This window comes from Bombyx mandarina, chromosome 13 (assembly GCF_030267445.1).
Source record: "Bombyx mandarina strain Sakado chromosome 13, ASM3026744v2".
Taxonomy (NCBI): Eukaryota; Metazoa; Arthropoda; class Insecta; order Lepidoptera; family Bombycidae; genus Bombyx; species Bombyx mandarina.
The window spans coordinates 7646799-7672730 of NC_143220.1; the positions used below are offsets into that span (position 1 = coordinate 7646799).

General features: G+C 44.2%; 1 protein-coding gene and 2 long non-coding RNA genes across 13 annotated transcripts in view; 2 read left to right on the plus strand and 1 right to left on the minus strand.

Moving 5' to 3' along the window:
- Positions 1 to 25711, plus strand: part of LOC114251713 (MOB kinase activator 2) — a 56167-nt gene extending 30456 nt beyond the window's left edge. For 9 of the 11 annotated variants that reach the window (XM_089732630.1, XM_089732631.1, XM_089732632.1 and 6 more), the window contains 3 exons: positions 21225 to 21382; positions 23006 to 23227; positions 25208 to 25711. In XM_089732630.1, the coding sequence (XP_089588756.1) occupies positions 21225 to 21382; positions 23006 to 23227; positions 25208 to 25548 (721 nt within the window). In that variant the 3' untranslated portion in view covers positions 25549 to 25711. Of the gene's footprint in view, positions 1 to 2466; positions 2717 to 19326; positions 19413 to 19861; positions 19949 to 21224; positions 21383 to 23005; positions 23228 to 25207 lie in introns of those variants that run through there. The other 2 variants (XM_089732626.1, XM_089732627.1) reach the window with 2 other exon arrangements.
- Positions 3285 to 16117, plus strand: LOC149501615 (uncharacterized). The gene is made up of 2 exons (XR_016324139.1): positions 3285 to 9481; positions 9749 to 16117. It is a non-coding gene; the product is annotated as an uncharacterized LOC149501615 (long non-coding RNA).
- On the minus strand, positions 12154 to 19160 carry LOC149501616 (uncharacterized). Its single transcript, XR_016324136.1, has 2 exons — positions 18597 to 19160; positions 12154 to 16268 (listed from the first exon to the last, which is right to left on the minus strand). It is a non-coding gene; the product is annotated as an uncharacterized LOC149501616 (long non-coding RNA).
- Positions 25712 to 25932: the final 221 nt, after the last annotated feature.

Genomic DNA, 25932 nt, shown 5'->3' on the forward strand with positions numbered 1-25932 from the left:
CCCGTCCTCGCACAAGTACCTTCTTGTAACTAAACACTAATCCTTTACCTATAAACGTGGATCCGTTTCTAGAACCTATATATCTTCATGCTCGTCCTCTTTGGTTGTCGTACTGACGGGGCAAGCGTTCGTTTTGAATGTACGGTGATGGGGAGATGATGTAAATCGACTCGACTCGACCTCAATCCTTCAACGATAAAGGGCGCGGTGCGGCGGCGGCGCGACACTCAACCCCACGGCTACTATAAGCACTGTATCCCTCCTCTCATACCCTCTCTTTGTTTATAATAATAAGAATAATAAATAAGTAATTGAGCAAATAAGGCATGCACCTTCATCCGGCCCCAAAATTAGGATTCCCTGTGTTACGGGTACCAGAGACTGAAATATATACTTATATATACTTAATAAACACCCAGACAAAGAGCAAATAAACCTGTTCATAACACGAATGGTTGCCTGATGGGAATCACACCCGCGACCCTCGGTGCAACACTCAGGGGCTCTAATTACTACACCGCCGAATCAGTCAAGCTTATAATCATACAAATTCTATAAATATTTAATAAATGTTTTTCGCGACGTTATATGTATCTAATGATTACGTCATTAACATTTACATCATTAACTATTTGTTACTTATGTATTTATAAAAATAACGATTTAATTAAAGTTATCGTTGTGAATCCCAGGGGCCGTCATAAAAATGGAAACAATGATCGGTCGGCAACGGCAAGTTCGAGCCCCGCACAGCGACCGGCGACCGCACCACTAGTGTTGCTCTGTTCTGCTGACGCTGTCATTGAAAGGCAACTTTTAGTCAATTTAGAAATGAATAGACTTGATCGACCTTGAAAATGTCCCGGTTCCAGTTGCAATAACATAGTTGTAGTAAGTTTCTTCTGTCGAGAAGCACAGAGGTCGCGGCGACGCAAATCTTGTTCATCGTGCAAGTCAATCCGTGGATCTACGTCGGGACAACGACTGCGGATTACATGCACTCGCTTTCTAATTGTTAACATTAATTTTGATTGGGAGTTCCGTTTCTCGAAATGAATATGAACTAGTGGTCTTGATTGACTCAGTACGGTGGGTAGTGCATTACATGCATTGTAGAAGGGTATTAGCAACTGATTGTATGTAGCGACGCGACTCCACCACAAACATCTGAAAAATGCTTGAAACGTCTTCAGCAGCAGTAGGCCTCAAGATGTCGTCTCTGTGCGTGTGATTCCGTACCATCCGTCCGCAGCGGCTAGGCGGCTAGGCGGCTGGGCGGCTGTAAGACGCTATCTACTCCTCGGGCCGTGTGACTATCGCTGTCTCAATGGCAACCGACTAAGAGAAACGAGCACTCCAAACCTATTGAGGCCCAGTACCTAGTTTTATTTCATTTTTATTACATGACTTCTTTTCTTCAAACGGTTCATTCGAACAATTTTTAAAATATTTTTTAATTAATGAAAAGCTAAAATGATTTTCGCGGCTTACTTAGATGAGATCCATTAACGTGGACCCCCGGCTCCGCTTACAACCTCGGCTACGACACCAGCTGACGTTATCAGACAGTCGTGAGTTCGGATGCGCAAATACGTTTAAAGCAATAATCAGAGATTCTCTGTTTCGGTATTAACCTATTGATCTGTATGATATACAGTAATGTAAGTCGTCAACAAGAGCGTGTGGACGGACGTGACGCGAATGGCCCGAGTCTTCCCACCACATACTCGTACTGTACTACAATGACAATGACATGACGGTAACCAATCAATCTGGGTGATTCTAGCTGCACCGCGAAAGCTGTTGTGTTCTACTGTTGCCCATACGACGCAGGACCGTGAAGGTACCGTCTAATCGCCACGACATTCAATGCTTTGAAAAAAAGTATATTACGTGTCTTCGCACATTCATAAAGAAATAATTCGATGTCAATGATTCTGTTTGCGTTGAAACTTTTTTGGTTCACGCAGGTTTGTCAGATGTATGGGAATGAAAGTAGGTCCCCCGTCCCCCGTCCCCCGCCCCCCGCCGCCCGCCATTCGCGAACAGCTGATCGTGGCCCACAAAGACGTTTCCTGGTGTGTGTGGCCGCGTCACTCTTGTCGGACCACTATCGTTTCGCATTTGTTAACCTTGTCGCGGTGATTTATATTTCGAGAAACCTGTTTTTTAGAGAAACGATTTGTTGTGATTCAAAACTTTTGAATAAAGTAAGTACTCTCGCGACTTGAACCGTCTGAAACTCGAACATTGAATTACTATTAGTGTACATTTGTATAGTAAGTTTATTGCATTTGAATTTTCGACCAGGTAGAGATGTCCTCGGACACCCGTCATTTTGAATGACAAACACTGAATAGTAAAAAATATTATAATATGAATCGATTGAAGAGTTTGAAAGTCAGTTCAGACTCGCGAGGAGCGGGGCAGCGGGGCAGCGGGTGCGGGGCGCGGAGGGCGGAGGGCGACGGTCCGCAACAGTACCGCGCCGACCGCGAGCCGAGCTGTTAGCGTGTTGCGATGCTCGCTGGACCGCACTCGGTGGTCGCACTGAGCCAGAGACCAGCGCCCGGGTAGTGCATGTGATGCTGCGCTCGGGAGGCATGGTCGGCCTGTCGCCGCCGCCTCACGCCCGACTCTCCCTCTTCGACTCTTGCCATCGCAAGATCAGACTCATCGGTGGTGGACCAGTGGCTTTCCTCGGAGGACTCGTTGCGTGAGTTTTTGCCTTGCTTCTGATCTGCCTATCGTCGTCAGCGACGTCAGCACACCAAGAATTATGTAAACTCTGTACGGTCTCGTGTCGCGAACGTGTCTCTCATCCGCTAGGTTCATTACTTGAATACATAAATTAAACTGACTGACTGATGAATTAAAATCAACCAGAAAATACTAAATCATTTCACAAGTGTCGGTCGCCTCATTCATTGTACGTGTCCACGTGTCGATGTATTGTCGAGCTGATAGAGACGCACGACCGCACGACACTGCGTTGTCTGTTGTTTATTGTTGTGGAAGCGAAGCCGAGCTGTCACCCGCCCGCACGTGTGTGCGCGGCGAGGCCGGGGGAGGAGGGTGGAGGGTGGTGCTGCTGCTGCAACACGGGACGCCTCGCTTCGGATGACCTTCACCGCTAAATTTGTACGCGGGCTGTCAACTGTCGTGCGCCGTTGCATTCTCTCATCGACCACATACAACATACAAAAATCGCCTGAACAAATCGAGGTGTCAATCAATATGCACATTTGGAAAATTCCACAATAGGCGGCCTTTAATGCGTGAGTTTCCTTCCATAGCTGTTTTCGGAGATGAAATTAATAATTCTACACGTGTTGAACTAGATTGTGCGCGAATGTCACAAATATTATGAATATAAACACGACACACTCGAAACAAAAACTGCAATAAAAAAATATGTAATAGGTACATATTATTATAACAAACGAATTAAGTGAATTAAAAGTGTACGAACATGTGCTCTGAACTCTTAAAAATCTCACATGCTAAACCACACAAACAAGACCGAGTGAAGTGGTCATGTTCGCGCCTCACAAGAGCAGCGGCACTGTCGCGCCTCCGCGGCCAGCTGGGGGCTCGCTGGAGGTCATCGCGCCCGGTACCGGTCGGCTCATAAGGAAATTCCGCACTCGACTAATCCTGATCTGCCATATTGAACAGTTGCCAAATAAATGTGAAATACACTTGCTAAGGAATATGTGCTAGAAACATTCATTGTTCCCGAACTCGACACCCTGACTGGTCGTGTGGAGTCCACCTCCAGAAGGATGGTCAACTAGAACGAGGTCGTTCCAACGAATCAACGAAACTATAATATTAATGAATCAGCTCGGATGAGGTTGTGCTCCCCTCACAAGGACGACCTACACTCTGTGTATGAGTGGTGTATTGTTTGCGTGCCGTGTTGGTACCGGGTGCGCCGCGCCGCCGCCGCGCCGGTCGACAGCTGCTCGCGTTGGGCAAGCCGTTGCAACTTCACCTTCACGCCGCTCTGAACCCCTCGACGATCACTATCTATTCTGCACTCTATTGCGTTGCTCAAACAACATCTACGTTTTGGAATTACTTGGATTCATATTAATTATTATGCAGATAACATGACTGCATACTTTTAACTTTCACATCAAACTCGTTAAGGGGTATGGAGGTGGGCACAGGGCACCCTAGTCAGTGAAGCGCCAGCGCTGTGTCGAAGGTCGCTGCGGATGCGGCGCGGCGGCGGCGGCGGCTGCGATACAACGCGGAGAGCGCTCTGTTAATACGCGCAGGCCTGTCTGAACTATACAGTAATAGACTGTTGAGTAGTGTACACTTTGTGTTCAAACAAATGTTTAGTTTGTGGAGAAATTATACATAATTATGTAGTGAACTTATGTAGGTAATATCGGTGACTCGGTGGTGCTCGCTGACCGTGGCGTTGAGCTTCGTGGGTTCGATTCCCAGATCGGCCAAACATTGTGTGTTAAGCTTTAAATGGCTCTCCTGTAAAGTAGCAAAAATGTCGCTTAAACCAAATAGCCTCTCACCCGTCGATATAGTCTCACATTATGTAGGTATTTGACAACATTGAGCCAGTACGTGTACTTATATGTTCCCCGGCCGCTCCGGGGACGGTGCAGCGCGACACCATCAAGGCGGGCTCTCGGCTCGACGACCGGGGGAACCGGCGGTCGTGTCGCCGGTCCGGCGTCTGGTCCACGGCGGGATGGATGTAATGTGCTCTGCGTCAACCCTGTCCCGCCGTCTCAGTGGCCCCGACTCGGGCGACGGCTGTCAGCATAAAAAAGAAAGCTTTACTTATAAGTATAGTGTAGGTAACATTGACAAGGATATTGTTACCGTAAATGTAAAAGTGATGCTTTACAGACATCACTTATTAGTGAAAATGCGACGAACAAGTCGTCGTCCTTCAGCTAGCGCCGTTTTAACTAGGTAATTGTGACCTCTACCAGTTGAGGCGAAAACCGCAGAGAGCAGCACATTGGTTGTTGTCATGACAGTGTGCTGAGGAACGATGAGGAGACCGGCCACTGTACTTGCGTTACTGCAGCCGGAATTAGTGTCTACTCATTTAGTGAGATTAGCTGAACATGACATGCCGTGTCCTACCGTCGTACCTATTATAATACGGGTAGATATAACTGTAGGCACAACAATTGTTCGCGCTCTAAATACAAACCGTAACGAGTGTTTCCACGTCGCCGGCGACGCCGCGCCGTTTCCCGCCTCTCATTGTTTTTCAATTGCGTGTTGCCGCGTCCACTGTGACGTAACACGAGCGCCGAGTCGCGCCGAGTCGTGGTCGGGTCATGTAGGCGCAGAAAGAACCGTTTAAAGATATGATCCTCGTCACATCGAACAGTCATGCTCTGAAACGCAGATTTCTAAAGTGTCGTGATTAGTCGTGATCAGTCGCGTACTGTAAAAGCGCCTCCGAGAACGACGTCCGCTGCAGAGACGGACCCGATCACTCGAACTCTGAGCGCGGACGTACAGTTATTACTTCAACCTCAGTAATTACTTACAATTCAACGCTTCGCAATGTCGGAAATGTCTCCATATCGTGAACTAAACTCATGGATTTAACGAAGGCAATAGATGTTTTAATTTCTCCTATTGTAAATGTCGCGTGTGCCGGATAAGACGCCCGGTGCATGAGGCGTGTCGAGCGATGCGCACGTGCCGGCGCGGCGGCGTTCGAATCCCGCTGGCAACTACCAATTATTGTAATAAAATACGTACTTGACATATGTTCACGAATCATTTCTGAAATGAAGGGATAATGTCGTGTAACATAAATCAAACCCGGCACTTTCGTTGTGGACGTCTCTGGGCTCTGGGCGGGGGCACTCATCTAAGCAATGAATGAATATCGAGTAGCTACAGACAATTTGCTTGCGATCACGAAAATAGTAATGAAAAGCCATAGAGTCAACGACTGCCCGTCATGACTTACGCGAGTGTGGTGTTCGCTCACTCGGCCCGCACACATATAGACACCCTTCAATCTCTACAACCCCGCTTTCGCAGGTTAGCCGTCGGAGCTCCGTGGTTCGTGAGGAACGTTGACCTACACGATGGCCTGGGCCTCGAATATATCCAGAAATACATGAAGTCAGCGTCGGACGGTACTTCGATAAGGCTATGCGTCATGATAATCGCCTTATCGTTGCCGTCGCTGACTACTCCCCGAATCCTGATCACGCAGGAGCCAGTCACCGTCGACGCCCTAGACACGTCCTTACGGATCCATCAGATCCAATAACCTTTGCATTAGACGCCTTCAGCTCTAACACTAGGAGCAGGCTTAGGGACCTCGGTAACCGTACTAGTCGAACTCGACAAAGAGTTCGCCGTGCAACCTAACCCATGAATCAGCTCGCTGAGTTTCTCGCCGGATCTTCTCAGCGGGTCGCGATTCCGATCCGGTAGTAGATTCATTCGCGAAGCAGCTACTCTTGAGCTGTTAGGTCTCTTTCGGAGGCGCTCGGGTAGCTGTTAGCAAATCCCACCCCTCCTGGCTGAGCCTTTGCTCGCCCACCTGTCCTGGTGAAACTGGAAAGGCCTCCGGGCTACCAGTATTCCTTCAATAATAATAAAAAAAAAAGAGTCAAGGACTATTCAGATGAATGACAGATGAGCTCAGATATTGTTTTCCCAAAATACTGGCTAAAGTAGTCAAAATATCGAAAATTCAAAATAATGCAAATATCAGATACTATTAGTTCGTCAACGACGACGAGCTGCAGGGTCAGGGACGACAGCACCTCACTAATAACTACACGACATGTAGCTAGTGTCCGCTACATAATTATACGACATGGATTTGTTTCCGTCCTCCTCCTCGATAACGTAGGCCCCGCTCGCCCTACTACTACGTCCCGGAGAACATGCACAGGACAAGTTTGGAAGATAAATTAAAAAAGGAATTTATGTCTCCGTTTATTTGAGGTATCTTGAAAATGAGGAATGAAACACGAACTCTCAAGGTTTTATTAATAATTCGATTAATGTATGCTGGAGGAGTCTGGAAGCAGTTGGAAGAGCTAGTAGTTATATTTAGTGTGGTAGTGTGAAATAATTCTTTTTTTTTACATTGAAAGTATGATTGTTTTATGAAATATGTATTGAAATAATGAAGCAGGTGTAGTGCTCTATACGGACCTTCGTAATATATTATACAAGCATTACATCATATATAATGTTTCGCGTTCGACTATACGACTGATTTGATAACGTGGGTAATTACGAAAGCAATTTATTTCATACAATTGTGTACCTACATTTATGAATTGCCTTGTATGAAATTTCTTAACGATTGTTCGGTCGACTGCGGTATTATATGGATACCTAAAGTTCAATAGTCCTATGAACAGTTGAGTCCCAGCTAATAAAAACAAAGCAGCCAGTGTCGGGAGTAGGGAACTACCGGTTCACTCTGTGCGGCGATGCGGTATACCTACCTCCACCACATGTATGTCTCATAATCAATTTAAAATTAAAAATAATATATATGTATTTACAAATTCAGTAAGTAATAATATTTATTGATTAGTATTTTACTTTCACTACATTTGTATTTTTTTCAACAATATGAATACGATAAAAATACTGCTAATTATGGAATATGAGTTCCGAATCGGCAGCAATACCGCACAAACAGCTCACAACATCAATAACGTGATGGGATGAGCCCCGTGTGGCCGCGGTAGTCCGGAATCTAACGCCAACAACGACAAAACGCCAGGCAACATCTACACCGTGAGTGAAAATGATGAAATGTAAATTATAATCCTGGGTGCAAATTGTTGAGAATGTTTCAACTTTTCCTATGGACGATCTTAAAATAATAATGTATATACATACGTGTACTTAGTCTGACCATAAATTCTGTTAAATAAAAAATAAAAAAAAATCTATGGCAAATAACATTTATTACTTTTACAGTGTGTTAGTTTAATACATAAATATAAAACAATTTAAAGTATAAAAAGCTTATTCGAAGTGGTCTCCTTTGGCTGCAATACAGTCGTTTGAACGATGAGGCCAGTTATCAATAGAAGCACGCACTCTTTCCTTGGGAAAAATTTTCACTGCCAATTATCATGGCGCTTAGAGCTTAGGCAGCGGCTTGGCTCTGCCCCTGGCATTGCTGAAGTCCATGGGCGACGGTAACCACTCACCATCAGGTGGGCCGTATGCCCGTCTGCCTACAAAGGCAATAAAAAAAAAAAAAAAAAGCAGCAAGCCCTACTCTCTAAAACTGACTATAAATCATAATCCAGCGGATTAAGATCGGGACTAGACGACGGCCAGTATTCAGCTCTGATGAAGTCCGAAACGTTCGTTTCCAACCAAGACTGCGTAGACCAAGCTTTATGACCTGGCGCCGAGTCTTGCTGGAAGGACCATTCTTGATTATTGACCATGGTGTTGTTAAGGGGCTTCACTACCTTCTCAAGAATGGTATCTTGATACACTTGTGCCGATGTTTTGATACTTTTTTCACAAAAGTATGGCTCAGTCACTCCTTCATAGCTAATACCCTACCAAACCATCACTGAAGTCGGATAGTGCCCACGTTGCACTCTGTCGACTAATTGGGAAGCTTCCTTAGAGCTTTGAGCATAAATACGGTCATTTTGTTTGTTAAAATGATGCTCAATTGTAAAAAATTTCTCATCCATAAACAAAATTTTTCTATGACCTCCCTTTGCGTACCGCTTCAGTAGTTGTTTCGATTTTACCATCCTATTCTCTTTTAAATTATCTGTTAAGAAATTACCAGTACGTCTCTTATAGGCTGCAAGTCATCTTTTAAAATACGCGATATGGTTCTAGGTGCTATCTGCATCTCCCGAGATAAAATCTTTTGCTTTCGAACAGGATTTCTTCGAATTCTTTCCCTTACTGCTTTGACCACCTTTTTCGTACGAACACTGCGTGGACGGCCAGATCTTTTTCTGTCACAAACAGAGGTCTCATTGCACCTATTAATAGCCCGGTACACAAACATTTTACTAATACCAAGCGTATGGAGAGTTTTAAAAATTGCATTTGGCTCCATACTTACTTTGTGTAATGCTATCACAGCGATACGGTTCTCTTTATCACCCCACTCCATTTTAATATCGCAAAATATTGTACAATGTATTGGCGCCAAAATGAGAAAACTCAATGAGCAATCATATAAAAATGACAGACTCCAAATTCAAATGTAATATTTTGTTTATTTTTAATTGTAACAGTATTTATGGCCAGACTAAGTATATACGTACATACATAATAATATAACATATTATTTGTAGGGAAATCGTCACGCAGCATTCCACGCCATATACTTAATTTAACAAATGCTTATGATTGACTTCACGGCGAAGGAATAATAGCGTGGAAAAGTCAAACCCGCAATATTATAATTTGCGTAATTACTGGTAGTAGGACCTCTTGTGAGTCTGCACGGGTAGGTACTATTTCTGCCGTGAAGCAGTAATGCGTTTCGGTTTGAAAGGTGGGGCAATCGTTGTACTATAACTTAGAACTCATATTTTAAGGTGGGTGGCGGCATTCACTTGTAGATGTCTATGGGCTCCAGTAGGCTGTGAGATCGTCCACCCACCTTACCAAAAAAAAAAATTAACAATTGAAACAAATGCGAAAATTATATATTTTTTAAATAATTATAAACATAAACAAATAAAAATTAAATCTGGTCACTGTCGTGGCCTAGATTTCGGTTCGGATTGAGAGTGCGCAACGTGCAGTCGATTCGGACAGTCCAGATCCATCCTCTGGGCGAATAGCTGCGGTTGCGCACGGTACGTAAAAACCTACGATCTATATGAGCGTCCGTGAACACGCCTGACGCACCTCGCCCTGGCGGCAACCCCAGCAGTGGCGTCAACAGCACTGAAGGCATTGTTCTACTGTATGCGCAGTATTTTATGCGTGACTCACAAACTGTACTTATAAAAATATGTACTGGCAATATGCTGTGAATAGCTGTATTTATTTAAACATGAGTAAGTACGTCAGTCTCTGGATCCCACTCAGCGCTCGGCACCCTAATGCTAGCTTGGAGCCAGGTGACCTGTGTGGTATGGTCTTCGATTAAATTTATAACCCTTTCAGGGTCAAGTGTGTAATAGTGGTGGTGGCTGGCTCATCATTCGTTTCTTTTCTATTAAAAAGGACGTGTTTTGAGAAATTGAAACAAAATCGGTGGACAAAACTTCTCGGGTTCGCCCACAAAATCCACTAATTCGCGGTAAATTCCACCATATTCGTAGCACATTGTTTCATTTCATTTAATTTCACTTCAATCAAATCCAAATAAATGAAATGCATCTCATTCTCGTTCATCCTACATGTGATACGAGTATATTACATAATATAATATTTTTATAATTAACAATTGAAGATATTTAAAAACTCTCCACTGGACACAACATATATGAACATTTAATATCAAACGTTTCAACAATATGAGTAGGTAGGTAATATGTATAAAGGCGGCCCGCCGGTGGCAGCGCGCGTGTCGTCACTGCAGCCTCATTACACGTATCGGCTGTGCGGTTGCCACATTAACGTTAACCTCAGATTTATTGAACCTTGTACTGCGCCGCATAAGATTCATTTTACTTCACTGTAATTGCAGCACACTGCGCTACTTTCCCAAAACATTTTGTCCTCTGGATGTTTCGCAACCGACTCTTTGTTCTTATCGTATTCGCGTGCAGCTCATGATTTCGTTATTATTACAATAACAATAACCGGGACTCCTCAAATGTCAATTAAACAACGAGTCACGTCGTTGGATCAGACGTTGGTCGATCCGAACCCGAAGCAATGCGACTTAGTGTGAATGTCATTGTTCTGGGGCACCATACAATTTATAATAATTCAGGAAGAAGGATCGCTTGTTAGTTATATATTATGACATGCAATTACTTATAAATACCCCGTAATAAGTTTCATTTTGCTTTGAAATTAGAAAGTGTAGCATTAAGTGTAGCAGTTAGTAAGCATTGGCACTAAAGCTGCGACTGTAACAGAGGATAAAGCGAGCGACCTCGAGCAGCATCGGGCAGCGAGCTTGTGTACACTGAGCACTGTCCGACGGGTAGTCCGCCCTCAGCGGCGCACTCACTGCAGAGAGCAGGGCATGCCGACCACGGTCCGCATGGGTGCTAAGTCGCCCACCTTGTACATGTCGTCAATGCTATTCGGCCTTTTGCTAGATTTCTCCTGTTCTGTTCTGCCGCACTATAAATATGCTTTATAAATATTGGTCGCAAATCGCGGCTATTTTCCTATGTTGGGAGTTTTTGATGTTATCAAAACGATAAAAAGTTACGCAATGTGGAGTTTCTGTTGGTACATACATAGGCCGTGCACACATGTCGCACGCGCCTTATCACTGTTCCTACCAGTGCAGTGCGACAGCTGGGTGTATGGTGTACAGTGTACACACTACACTTGACGCCCAGCGCCGCTCGTTGAACTGTGCCATCTGTCCCCGAGGGAACTAGTTACTGCACTGAACTGCACATTCGAAATGCCAACTGATTGTACAGATTGTACGACCGCTATCTTTATATACTTGGACCTAAGTGATAAGTATGTATATCGTATAAGTATGGGTAAAGTGCAAGTTGTACATACAGGTCCATTGTAACGGAACTGCAATGTACTAGGTGCCGTGCGCGTGTGGGACATACAGACAGACCATCAACAGATGTTAGTTAATGCTTGTGGCGGCGTCAGTAATTCTGCAAAAAAATTGTGTCACACGGAACGATACCGTTCGTGTGCGACGAGAGAATTAAATCAAAACTATTGTACTGTACATTATTGTGTTTGTGGACAGACGAGCATTCTGCCCACTTAATAGCGAATAGTGATCGTCAAGTACGTAGAAGGCACTCTCACACGCTTGCGCACTGTTCACTTATGAACATTGTCTATAGTAGCCACAGAGCTCCACTCGTTATCACTGTGTTATGAATCTAGTTGTCACAGTCGGAAGCCTCTATCATTTATTATTATTATAAAGGGTATTCCTATAAGAGTTTTAATGCGTATAAATATGCATTTTAATTATGTTACATTTTAATATGTAAAAGAAACGAGGAATTTTAAGCAAAATCATCGTAATAGTATGTTTATTTCACTGTAAAGAGGAGATTATGCCATTAATGTATCAGCTAAATAGCCGCTGTTACTTGTGCAGCACCATATTCCTTTCATGAAATGTTCTATTATCAATTTGCGCTTATGCGGCTGTATGTCCTCCATAACTTCACGAATGACATCTTTGAGGTCTTGAATCGATGGTGGGGTTCTGGCATCTTATCTTATCTTTCATGTTTTGGAGAGGTGGAGAAACTACTGTAATGACTTATATCGCCATAAAGACAATTTATGCACCGTCAAAAGATGGGATGACCACCTGGAAGAGCCTCCTATACTACTTTCTGAGGTTGAATATGCAATACAAAAACTTAAGCACAAGGTGGTTGGTCCGGATGGCGTTTCGGCAGCGATGCTTCAAAGTCTCGGTTCAGAAGGGACAAAAATTATCTATCAGATATGTACCAAGATTTGGAAAACAGACCAATGGCCCAGTGATTGGACAAAATCTGCAATAGTACCACTTCATAAGAAAGGCTCCACAGCGAAGTGTGAGAACTACCCAACTCTGTCGCTCATTTCCCACGCGAGTAAAATACTCCTTCGCATAATAAACAGCAGACTATCAGCTTTCATAGACCACCAGATACCGAGAGAACAGGCTGGTTTTGTAGCGGGAAAAGGAACTCGCGAGCCAATTTTGAACGTCCGAGTGCTCATTGAGAAATTTCGCGAGTTTAACAAGTCTCTGGTGCTATGCTTTATAGATTATGCGAAGGCGTTTGACTGTGTTCAGTGGAGTCGCATGTTTGATGTGTTAATTGATATGGGCGTTCCTTCTCATCTCACACTACTGATACGGAATCTGTACCTTGATGACTCTTGCTTCGTGAAACTGGATAATCGAAGATCTAGATCCTTCCATACAGAACGTGGAGTGCGTCAGGGCTGCATTCTGTCACCCAAATTATTTAATATCTACGGCGAATATATAATGAGAAGAGCACTTCAAGGCTGGAACGGCGGTATTTCCGTGGGCGGGAGATACGCCGAAGATCCGGTATGGCTAAAAGTGCGATGACCAATCCGATATAAAACCAAAGTGCGCTTGGTGCGGGCACTGATCTTTCCTATATTCCTCTACGGGGCGGAGACATGGTACATAAAAAGCCGAGATATCAAAAAGATCAATGTCTTTGAAATGTGGGTGTGGCGGAGGATGCTACGAATACCGTGGACTGCCTGAGTACAAACGAGTCCATTCTAAGACAGCTAGACATCCGAAAAAGGCTCTCTTTCATCTGCCGGGAACGTGTTATGAGCTTCTTCGGACACATCATGCGGTCTCCCAGACATGAATTAGAGAAGCTCATAATTGCGGGTCGCATAGAGGGCAAGCGCGCCGTGGGCAGAACACCAGCCAGATGGTCAGATCTAGCAAGACAAGCACTTGGTGGTAGTCTGTACCATGCAGTCCATGCCACTCATGATCGAGCACATTGGAAGTACGTCGCATGCGGTCGCGATCCTCAGTAGTGAGGGAACGATATAGAAGAAGATCTTATCTTTCACGTAGCTCAAAAGAAAAAAGGCTAAAGGTATTATTAACTCGCAACATCTCGGTGGCCAATTTTGACGCCTCCGAGAAATCTCACAAGAAACTTTTCACGCAAAAGAGCGATATTATTGTAGCGGTAGACATCATAAAATACAAGAATGCCTGAATCTCGCTTACGACATTTTCAAGACAAGCTTGCATATATATATACAAGTTTCGAACAACAACGTTTGGATCGTTGGTCTTGTTGGGTCTTCAATTTCCTGATTCCTTTCGCAATCCACTATCCATGCCATCTGTTGATGCTCCAAGCAAAAGTACGTGTGTGAAAGAGAAAACAAAGTGTGCGGTAAAGAACTAAAACACCGTGCCGGTGCTTAAAACTTATTAAATATTAATAATCAATCTGCATATAAAACTCTCGCGAGTGTGACAATTCAAAAGTGCATCAAGGAGCTTCGGAGTGATTCATAAGTTTTCCTTTCTCAGTCCCAAAAACATTAAACACAAACTCCCAAATTATGGTTAAGTAATTGTGTGAGACGTACCGCCGTCTTGTTGAAAATAAACGTCGTCCACATTAAAATCTACCAATTCGTGCCACACAAATTCATTATTCATCGTCCGAAACCGCAATCCATGCACCCTAATAGCCGCTCCAGCCTCTGAACTGAACTGAACGTTTAAAGCCTTAAAACCTAAGTCTTCATGCAAAGTACGATATAAAGTCGTTTATGGAATGCCCATTTCCAAAGATCAACGACCAATGGTTCTCGATCAACCTGGATTATCCTCCACACTGGGGTACAAGTGGTACAACAGCAATATTCTCAGCTGTTCTCGAGCGTTGCGGCCTCGTGCGCCAGTTCGATTTTTCACGTCACTAACTTATCCCGACAGTTCAAATTTTCTCACCAGTTTCACATTTGCTGGCCATAAAATTTACTGTGACCGCGAAATTTTTCCTGTTTTTTTGTTAACTAAAATCTGTAATGTTGACTAATCGATCTCCGAGAGTTCCCATTAACCTTGTGTATCTTGTGATCTACGATATATGTATATTGTAGTATGTACTGTTAAGTGGTTATCTGGTTAATGAAAATAATTGTACATAAACAATGTGCAGATGACTTGTATATAGATGTCACACGCACGATGTCACACGGTGGAGTCAACAGATCGTGCAACCTCTTCAACGTTTCACAGTGGAAACATTAGCGCGGATTGTGATCAGCGAACCGAGAACAATGTGTGTGTACGACCGACAGCTGGCCAAACAAATACTCATTACAATAGCAAGATGGGATTATCACATGACCTAGTATTGTGCCGCGCTGCGCTCGAAGGCTGCGTCGACCCGGGCCGCAGACAGAGGTAGAAAACAAGTACGGCTTGACATATCTGCTCGAATAAGTGAATTAATGTATTAGTGTCAAAACATTCCTGAATAAAATGTGATGATGATAAATCGCGACTGATACTATGTGAGCTACACGCAGTCTCACCGCCCGCCACCCCCACTCACAGCCACAGTCGAGGGGCTCAACGAGTTACTCCGTCTTACTTCCCAGACCTTCGACCGCGCTGAGTCCGCTATCTCTCCACTTTTGTGAGACGTTGCGTCGGTAGGTTGTGATATGACTCTGAGTGACGGCACGACGTCGCGCTAACGTGGTGACGGCCAGTGCCCAGAGTCGTGAGCTACTCATAACTGGAAACCTGTAATTAATATTGCGAGCACGCGGCGTCGGGGTCACTAGCCTCGTCGCTTCTCCGTCTGCGTCACGAGGTATATTTTTTATCGGTGAAAGACTTAGATTGGTGAAAGAGCTCACGGCCCACCTGGTGTAAAATGGTTACCGAAGCCCATCGATATCAGTAACACCACACTTATCTTTGGGTAACTATCTCCCAATAATTTCGTTGTTAATGATTGAATGCAAACATCAGCGATATGAGAGTAACAAATCTGCTTTAGCGATAAACCTCTACAAGAACAAACGAACTACAATAGGTACTTATTATGTTTTTAATAAACTTTTATTAGCTTCACACGTTTATTACTATGTATGTATGTAACGGAAACTTTGAACATGATTTTCACCCCCTTCAAAACGTCGGACTAACTCAAAATTTGGCATACGTATTTATGATCGATGACAATTCAATATTTTAATCAGTTAGATCCGTTATCTTTACTAGGATAATCAGGATTAGCGATTTTTCGTTGGGACTAACTTCCAATTTTAACAGCTCTTCCGCAATATTATCAAAGCCAAATTCAACCGTTATACAATTTAATAGCTTATTATTGACATGTTGATGTTAAGACCGTATTTAATAAATCACAGTTTAAAAAAACTTGAAAACACACTTTTATAGAGAAGCCCGCTAAAAATAGAAAATAAATTGATTTAAGAAAAAAAAGTTGTCTAAAGTTCGGAAAATGTTGAAGTCTGTCGACACCAAGAGATTTCGGTAGATTACGCAAAATTTCCAACCCTAGCTCTTGTAAGTGAGAAGACCATCTGTTACTCGTATTTTTATCGTGTCCATATTCCTGAAAAAGATACAAATGTAGTGAAAACAAAATAATAATCAATAAATAAATGACTGAATTTGTAAATAGAATTTCACATTTTTTTAATTAAATTCATTTTGTTAAGAATTTATTGTCAGCCAAACATATATTACGTTTCTAACGGTCAGTAGTGTAAAACGGCAACGTAATAGGTAAAGGAAGACCTATTATATACGAAGGGTGTTCAATAAACGATAACGTGGAGATGCGATACATTCTCCACGGAAAGAATAAAATACTGGCAGTCATAGTCCAGATATTTGATATAATAATAATAAAACAGCTACATATCGATTCCCTTTATTTAAAAAAAATAGAAGTCACTTGTTTGCTTCGTGTCGGAACGAGTTTAAAAAAAAGAATATAGAAGTTCACACCGCAATAAAATAAATATCTCTGCTTGAAAACCTTTACTAGCTGAAAACAAGACTTGAGAGCAACATTAGAGGTTCATGCTCCTCCATATTCTACGGTTGTGCGTTGGTGTGCTGAGTTCCGTGAGAGTGCGAGGAAGGACTTCGAACATAATGTTTTTACCGGTGGTAGGACCTCTTGTGAGTCCCCGCGGGTAGGTACCTGGTGGTACCCCTGCCTATTTCTGCCGTGAAGCAGTAATGCGTTTCGGTTTGAAGGTTGGGACAGCCGTTGTAGCTATACTGAGACCTTAGAACTTATATCTCAAGGTAGATGGCGCATTTACGTTGTAGATGTCTATGGGCTCCAGTAACCACTTAACACTAGGTGGGCTGTGAGCTCGTCGACCCATCTAATCAATAAATAAAAAAAGTCGAAAAATAAAATAACATATAATAAAAGATAATTACGTCACACTCATATTCACTTTTTATTGAATCCTCCATATACATATATATACGAGTATCGTCGGTGTGTCGTGAGAACATACCGGTACCAACATAGCGCGCACCAGCGGACCATCAGCTGGTAACCGCCCGAACACAAACTAGGAAGGACGGATCAACAGGTGGCTCGGAGCTCCACTCGCTCTGACGTCACTGTCTCCCCTCTCGCTGTACCCGGCTCGACGCGGCCCACGCAAAACGATCGACACGAGCGCGACGCGTTACCTCATTATTGATACAATTTCTAGCGAAAAATATCCTGAGCAGCTTTAGGAATTACGACGATAGCACGAGCTCACCTATATCAACTATACTGGAATTATGTTCATTTAAAGCTCTTTAAACTAACATACAAAGTGTTGCGGTAAATGCAAGCAAATAGTAACTGTTTGAATGGCGAACATGAGCTATTTATTACTAAATATGTAAAAAATGAAAAGTTCGATGAAATGAAATGAAGTAATTTCCAAATATCCTTTAAAGTACGCATGCTGACGTTCACGACGATGACTATTTGCCCTCAAGAAAAGCGCTCTCTCCACAAACGTAATTAAAATAATATAGGATAGAAAAATTATATCCTCCATAATTTGCAAACAAAATAGCGGCGGATGCGGTGGCCCGGTGTCGTTGGAGTCGGAGGTGAGCTTACGGGCTCAACCTGAGAAAATTTTCTAACACTAGCCCTAGCCAGAGCAATGTTTCGCAGAATCTACCATCGGTTCGGAATCGCGACATACGTTGTGTGTCTATCGGTTAGTTCGCTCGCCGAAGTCTTCGTCATAATCAGAGTTCGACGAAGGCGGTGACCGGTGCTTGAAGAGCCTAAGCGCACCGGGACTGGATCCAGGGGACCCGAGACATGTTTCGGGTGACGACGGCTTTGCTCCGTCGCGTCGCCTAGGTTCGGATATGTCATCGGTGGCCACGATAAGTGTTTTATCGAGTCGCGTTCGTTTTTCGAAGTAGCTTTCTGACGCTTCTTTTACATATTTACGTACGGTTCTATTTTTAGGTGGTCGTGAAGAACAACGTTCTCTTCACGTACCACGGTGCTCTGACGGCTAGCCTGCAGAAACAAGATTAGATCACCTGGAGAGAGTTTTGATCCGCGTGAGCGAACACTGTAATTGCATAGGTCATGATGACACGTTTGCAAGTTTTGTTCACCTTGTTACGAAGGGATAATTTAATTCGCGGATTGTAACAAACACTACGACGGTTTATCTATGATGATTTCGGATATTGTAGGTGTTACATCTGCCTATCAATGATACGTTTTTTAATGAGATAACAAATGTATTTGAAGGCTCCATATGGTGGCACCGTTGGGGGGTTGGAAGTCCAGGTCTCTATCGAAGTAAAGTATTTCTCGTAGTCCTAATTTAGATATGAGTGGTTGTAGGGCACACTAAGCCCGCTCGAGTAGGCACTAGGGCCCATGTACCGTGAAGCTTTCCAGTGCTCCAGGCGGGACAGAGCTGCAGTCGTTGCCTCAATATGCGTCAGCACCTCTCCGCCTCCCGGCGTGGTGCGGCCCGCTGGCAGCTCGCCCGACGGCGGCGCGGCGGTGAATGATCTCGCCCGCGCCTCACTTCCCTGTCCTCTCTGTCCGCGACGCGTTGCCAATTCGCATTCTGTTCCAGTTTCTAACATTGTTCTCAAAGGGAAAAATTAAAACGTCCAAAATTATTTTACGTTTCTATGAATACTTAATGATTTAATAATCGATATATTCGTTGTCAAGTCCTGTCAGATCTTAGGCTGATATGATGATGTTATTATTTTCAAATAAATTGCGCATCATTCCTGCACCGGGCACCAATATATTTTTTTATGTGGATTCGTCTTTTAGTTGGTAATTCGTCTTGGCTTTGCGTCCGTCTTTGTCCATGAACGACTGACAACTTAATATCAGGTGGACGACAAGGTCTTTAGCAAACCGTACCGAGCAATATCCCCGACTAACTGGATTATCAAATGAATCATGTGATTGATTGGCGACATTGTTTGTGACATTGCAGGCGCGGGCGACGAATAGGTATCTTGTTTGTTAGAGTTATACATGGGCGAAAGAGATAGCGACTAAAGTACATGTGAGTCTCTGTCAGTGGAGGAGCGCGGGCCGCAGGAGGGGAAGAGCGCGCGCGGCGCGTACACTCGGCGCCTCTCAGTCGTCGCTCGTCGCCGCGATGTGTCACGCCGTCGTGCTCGGTGTGTTGTTCTCATTGCCCTCCTACCTGTACTCGGCGGTCCCGTCCAGGTGAGAACCGTGGATGTCGTACTCGCTCTCCGAATGTCTCTTCCGCCTCGTTCATGTACTTGTTCTATTGACCGTAATGTTCGATGTTTGTTAGGGACTGGTGGGAAATGACCCTGACGTTAACCGATGCAAAGCAGTTTTTCGTTTGCAAAATCATAATTTTATTTTAAAACGAATCACACACAATAATGAACGAGCTTCATTGAAACAATAATAAATACTGTTTCTTTTTAGTATTCGTGAATTACACTTTCGTGTCAGTTTAGAATTTGTAATGAATCGGTTGGAGTGAATCGCATTCAATTGACGCACTTATAATTATTGCGGTCACGAGCGTCGGTAGCACGCCGCGCCGCGCCACTCGCCACCACTGTCTGACCAGACCCTGTATCGAACCTCGTTCTTCCATGACCAGAAATTATTTATATTCGTGCATCCAATTATGACAGGAATGCATTGGATCCTACGCTCGGAAGTCGTCTGTTGGAAGTGCTTGTGGTGTGTCTATCTGTATTGGTGAATGTCATTTTCGGGAAGTGAGTTATTTGTAAATTCATAAAACACGCGCGTGACTCACTTTCTATGAAAACCACGACCAATCAATATCTGATGATCGATTCAGTCCCGTTATCGGACCAGTGTAATGATAAGCAGTGTCATAGTGACAAAGTTAAAATATTATCGAATTTTTATTATTATTTTTTTATTGCTTCGATGGGTGGACGATCTCACAGCCCACCTGGTGTTAAGTGGTTACTGGAGCCCATAGACATCTACAACGTAGACGCGCCACCCACCTTGAGATACAAGTTCTAAAGTCTCAGTATAGTTAGAATAGCTTTGGTAGAAGCGACACGCAGCATGCGGCAGGCGGGACTGGTGGCGCGCCGCCTCCGTCCTACCGCCAATAGCTACACCATGCGCTCCCGATGCCCAATGTTACCTATTGCCCTATACTTACTTCTTGATCTAGCATCGCCGGCCAACTAATTAATATATTGCTTTGTCATAAAGCACCTTATCTTGTGTACCTGCTCAGATCTATATATAATAACATAGTTTAAATTAAGTTTTTACAATAATTGATTATTTTTTCTTTTATATTTTTTAGTCTTATATTTTATTTTTATTGCATTGTTAGGTGGATGAACTCACGGCCCACCTGAAGTTAAGTGGTTACCGGATAAACACCAACAACGTAAATGCCACCACCACCCACCTTGAGATATGAGTTCTAAGGTCTCAGTATAGTTATAGCTGCCCCACCCTTCAAACTGAAACGCATTACTGCTTTACAGCAGAAATAAGCAGGGCGGTGGTACCTACCCGAGCGGACTCACAAGAGGTCCGTACCCAGTAAAAAATATTGTTTAATTTATATTTTCTTATATCCTATTATAATAAACAGTCTAGACAGTTCATAAACCACCACTGTTACTACATAAATATTTTAACCTTAAGAAACACGAAACTGACTAAATAACACAATTTACACGACTTCGCTGTTCGCGTTCCTGCCAAAAAGTCAATAAAAAAAATAACACACAAGCAAATAATTTTTTATTTATTGATTGCGTCGATGGGTGAACAAAATTACGTCCCACCTGATGCGAAGCGATTATTGGGACATCACAACATAATGTCACCCATTACGGGACCAGAAGATGAACTCACAGCTCTAATCTAACTGCGATACAACGATAGCGATACGAGTAGTCCTTCGATGTGTGTGTTTCACGATTCGTTTGAATATTGTGAACTGGTTTCGGTTTAAAGGACAAATAAATTAAGCAGTATTGATTGGATCTCCAGGAAGGCTCGTCGGAAGGAGCGAGAAGGGGAGCCGGCCGGAGACCCGAAGCTGTACCTGCAGGAGGCGCTGCTCGAGCGGAAGCTCCCCGAACTGGACATGCGCCAGCTCGTCGACCTGCCCCACGGACTCGACTACAACGAATGGCTTGCTTCGCACAGTAATTATACTTTTTATCAGTTTATCGATTGAAAGACGGCTTCGAATCGCGACTATGAAACCGGCGGACATTAGTTACGTACATATCATGATATCAACGACTGTGGGGATGTGTGCTACTTTGACCTGAATGCAGATCTACTCAATAAACTTAACCGGCTTCTCAATAACTGCATTCGATTTATTTATAATCTTCGGAAAAACGATCACGTACCTTCTCATCGCTCCCAATTGAAACGGCTCCCCATTCGACAACGCCGCAGCTTGCGTGCTCTCAGTACTGTTTACTCTTTTTTTTTGTTTTTTTGCCCTTGTAGGCAGACGAGCATACGGCCTACCTAATGGTGAGTGGTTACCGTCGCCCATGGACTTCAGCAATGCCAGGAGCAGAGCCAAGCCGTTGCCTACCGCTTAATACTCTCCACAAGCCTTGTTTGAAGAAGGACATGTAATAGCGCTCTGGAAACACCGTGGAGGGGAGCTCATTCCATAGCCGGATGGTACGTGGCAAAAAAGACCTCTGGAAGCGCCCTGTCGATGAACGCAGCGGTTCCAGATAATATGGACGAACTCTGCTCCAATGGCGGGAGGTGCGATGATAAAAAGGAGATGAGGGGATCATCTCAAACAATTCCTCAGAGCACTCCCCATGGAACATACGGTACAAAATACAGAAGGAACCGAAGTGCCTCCGCAGACCCAGAGGTTCCAAACGATCCGTGAGAATGGGGTTATCGACAATCCGAACGGCCCTCCTCTGTAGGGAGTCAAATGGAAGAAGCTGGTATTTGGGAGCCCCGGCCCAGAGATGGGAGCAGTACTCCACGCGAGGCCGGACTGTGCTTTATAAAGTAAAAGTCTTTGTCCAGGCGTGAAGTACCACGGAAGTGACACGGCTCTGTGTAATCAGGCGAGAGGTCTCTCGATAAGCGACCAGATCTGCGGCCGTTCCCACTCTGTAATGTTCAAGCCTGTACCGTAATTATGTCAATTTTGTGAACAACGATATGGTTATCAGGTTTTCACAACTGACTCGACCGCTGCTGGCCTGGTAGAGATGCCCAAGAATGAGTGGTTACTGGAGCTCACAGACAACAAACGTGAATGACGCCGCTCCCGTTAAGATATGAGGTCGAAATGTCAATATTGTATTTAAAAATATTGACATTAAAATGTCAACTTAATTTTACGACATCAGCACTGCCAGGTGCAAACACTAAAAGAGGGACGGGTTTGGGCCACATTGGGAGAAATGATATCTAGATGCGTCCTATGCATGAGCGCAGTGGTTGGAGGCGGAGGGCTTAGTGATGACAGCACGTGGAGGCGGGATCGGTCCGAGCGCCCCTCGACCTCAACTACGAGGTAGCAGCCGACCTAACTCTCGGCTCTAACCTAATTATTATTATTACATATATTTTACAATTGTCGACGGATAGAGGAACACGTCTCTAATTAACGCATTTGACTTCCGCTGCTAATTGCGTTTTGTAATTTAAAACATCTATTATAACTGTGAAAGCCTAAGGATTGAAGGTCGTTAGCGCGCAATGTCGAATGTCGTATTGTGAAAAATGAAGTGCTTCAGGTTTGTGCTTCAGTTAATTGACTGGTCTGATTCCAGCGCTGGCGCTATTCGACCACGTGAACCTGGTGTACGGCACGGTGTCGGAGTTCTGCACGGCGGCCACGTGCCCCGACATGACGGGCCCGGGCGGGCGCAGCTACGCGTGGTACGACGAGCGCGGCAAGAAGTCCCGCGTCGCCGCGCCGCAGTACGTCGACTACGTCATGACCTACACGCAGAAGACTGTCAACGATGAGACCGTCTTCCCGACTAAATATGGTACTTACCTTGTCGCACGCACGCCTAACGTTGTGAGCTCCCGGCCTCCGGTCCTGGATTGACAATGTTTGTATTTACAGATGTATGTTGCGACTATTACGATAAGATTTCGAAAAAATATTGGTCGGAAAAGTATAGTTCAGAAGTCGGGACCCCGATTGTCTTTAAGTATCTAGTTTATCACACATCTCAATTCGGACCCTCATTTCACTCTTAATTTCTGTGCCTCGCTATCAAGACAAGGCGAGCTCTAGGGCGCGGCCCGTGCGCGTCGTGCCGGCCGCTACCGTGCGAGCCAGTCCAAGCTGGATGTGTGAAGTATAGGGATACGAAGGGTCGTTGGTCATTATGTAGTGGTTGGGCTTCCTTGCTCGTTTATATTTGCATACACAATTACGGAAGAGCCTTGTCGCCTACACCGGCAAACGCCCTTCCACCAATAACAGTTCTCTGACTAGGACCAGTATCGGTTCAAAACGGCCTTATGAGATTCAGTGATTGAAGTCGTAGCACTCCTTACTTGAATAGGTCACTTCGTGAATTCGTTTAGTCTATGTTATTTAGATTGAAAGTATATAATAGAATAGTATATCTAATAGCAGGATGTTAAAGAACTCACAAATAATGCATATGGAAAAGCAATAGAAGTGACTTAAGTTTCTAAAAAAATGTGAGCCGTCACGGGACGCCTGGCAGATATGAAACATCGACATTATTTTGTAAAAGTAATATGTAGAAAAGAACAGATTGTGATAGGAACTAAATATGTCATAATGATAAAATAAAATATTACGAAAAAATAATTTGTTTTCAAGTAAAACACAGGTTATGTCTACTGTAGTAAACAACACTGTATACACTACGGAGTATACACTATAGGTGTCCGAGCTCAGTGTAGCGAGAGAGATGGCTTAACGCCGGATCGAGTGGGAGAGAATCGCACAGGCGATTGCGCATGGCGACGCGTCGTCACACCGTACACACTACTGCATATAGACTGTATATATATATACCATGATATAGCATGGCGACGCGTCACCGCGGCATGCGTCGCCATGCCAGAAATCAGTTTTACGTGCGGCTATAGATGTTTCACATCAAAAAATAAACTTATCTTTATTATTTGTAAAATTCTAATAATTCTAATAAACTTGAGAGGATGCAAAATCTATGTATCCGTTTTATATACAATCTCAGAAAATTCGATCTTGTTTCTCATTTTCGCCAAGAACTTAAATGGCAACTTAAATGGCTCCCTATACGCCTTCGTAGGAATACTCGAATATTATGTCTCCTATTCAATATCCTGCATAAGCCCACTTCTCCCTTATATTTACGTGAGCGATTCTCTTTCATTCGTTCTCCTGATGCTCCCTACAGATCCAACCAACGTTCTGTCTTATTATTCCCTTCCCACAAAACCAATTTCTATTCTCACTCCTTTACTGTGCACGCGGTGATGAATTCATTGCCGGCTGACATCCGAGTTTGCAAATCTGTTTCTGTTTTTAAATACAAGGTCAAACAGTTCTATCTCTCATCAACCGAATGATCATTGTTCTATATTCTTCGTATATACTGTGTTACTTATAATATTTTGTATTCAAGTTTAACAATATCTGCTATGTGTATGTGCATTACTATAATTCTCATGTTGTATTTGTTATTTTAGCTGTTCTACACACACTCATCACTTTTAATTGTTATTCTCATTATCCTCTCGCAGGTCTGCTGAAAGAGATTTCTTAAAGAAATAAGCAGTGCCTTTGTACATAATTTTCCTATTACTCTGTACTATTTCTTCTGTTCTGTGTGTACATAAATGAATAAATAAATAAATCTTCTTAAATTATATCGAGAACTCGGCGGCAGTGTCCGCACGGTCCCAGCTCCGCGGAGAGCAGCCTCAAGACGCATCGCATTAACACACATATAGCGTATTGTCTATATATTGTAGATTGTACCGGTGGTCGGTTTCAGCGAACGAGTTCCCCGCGCAGTTCGAGGGCGTGGTGCGGCGCGTGGTGCGGCTGCTGTTCCACGTGGTGGCGCACATGTACGCCGCGCACTTCCGCGAGCTCGCGCTGCTGCGGCTGCACGCGCACCTGCACCTCACCTTCGCGCACCTCACCGCGCTCGACCGCCGCTACGCGCTGCTCGACCACAAGGAGACCGACGTGCTGCGCGACCTCGAGGTGGCGCTGCGCCTGCGCGAGCCGCCCTCCCCGCGCGCCGCCCCCGCCGCCGCCGCGCCCGCACCGCCCGCCGCCGCGCCCGCACCCCCCGCCGCGCCCGCGCCGCCCCCCGCCGCCACCGCGTGACGGCCGCCGCCCCTCCTCCGGCACCTACATTGTTAATTCTATTGTAAATATTTCGATCTGTTAAGTAGTTTTAGGTGATTACTGTTAGTTATAATTATAATTTGTGATTGCTTTGGTTGTAAATAAAAGTGATATTTGTTTTACTAATAAACGAAAAGCTTTACGTCGACTTGTTTCTGTTCGCCTTGCGCGTGACGTCACACGTGACCCCCGGCTGCAGCAGGCGGCCGGACGGTGGTGGTGGTGGCGTTCAGATCAGAGAAACTCCGCATGCGTAATGACATGAAAAAGAGTTGGTTCAACAGAATATGGAAATACTGAAACAGTAAAGTGAAGTTAAGTAACGTTTAAGTGAACTGTGGCTCAGCTGAGAACTGAGTGAAG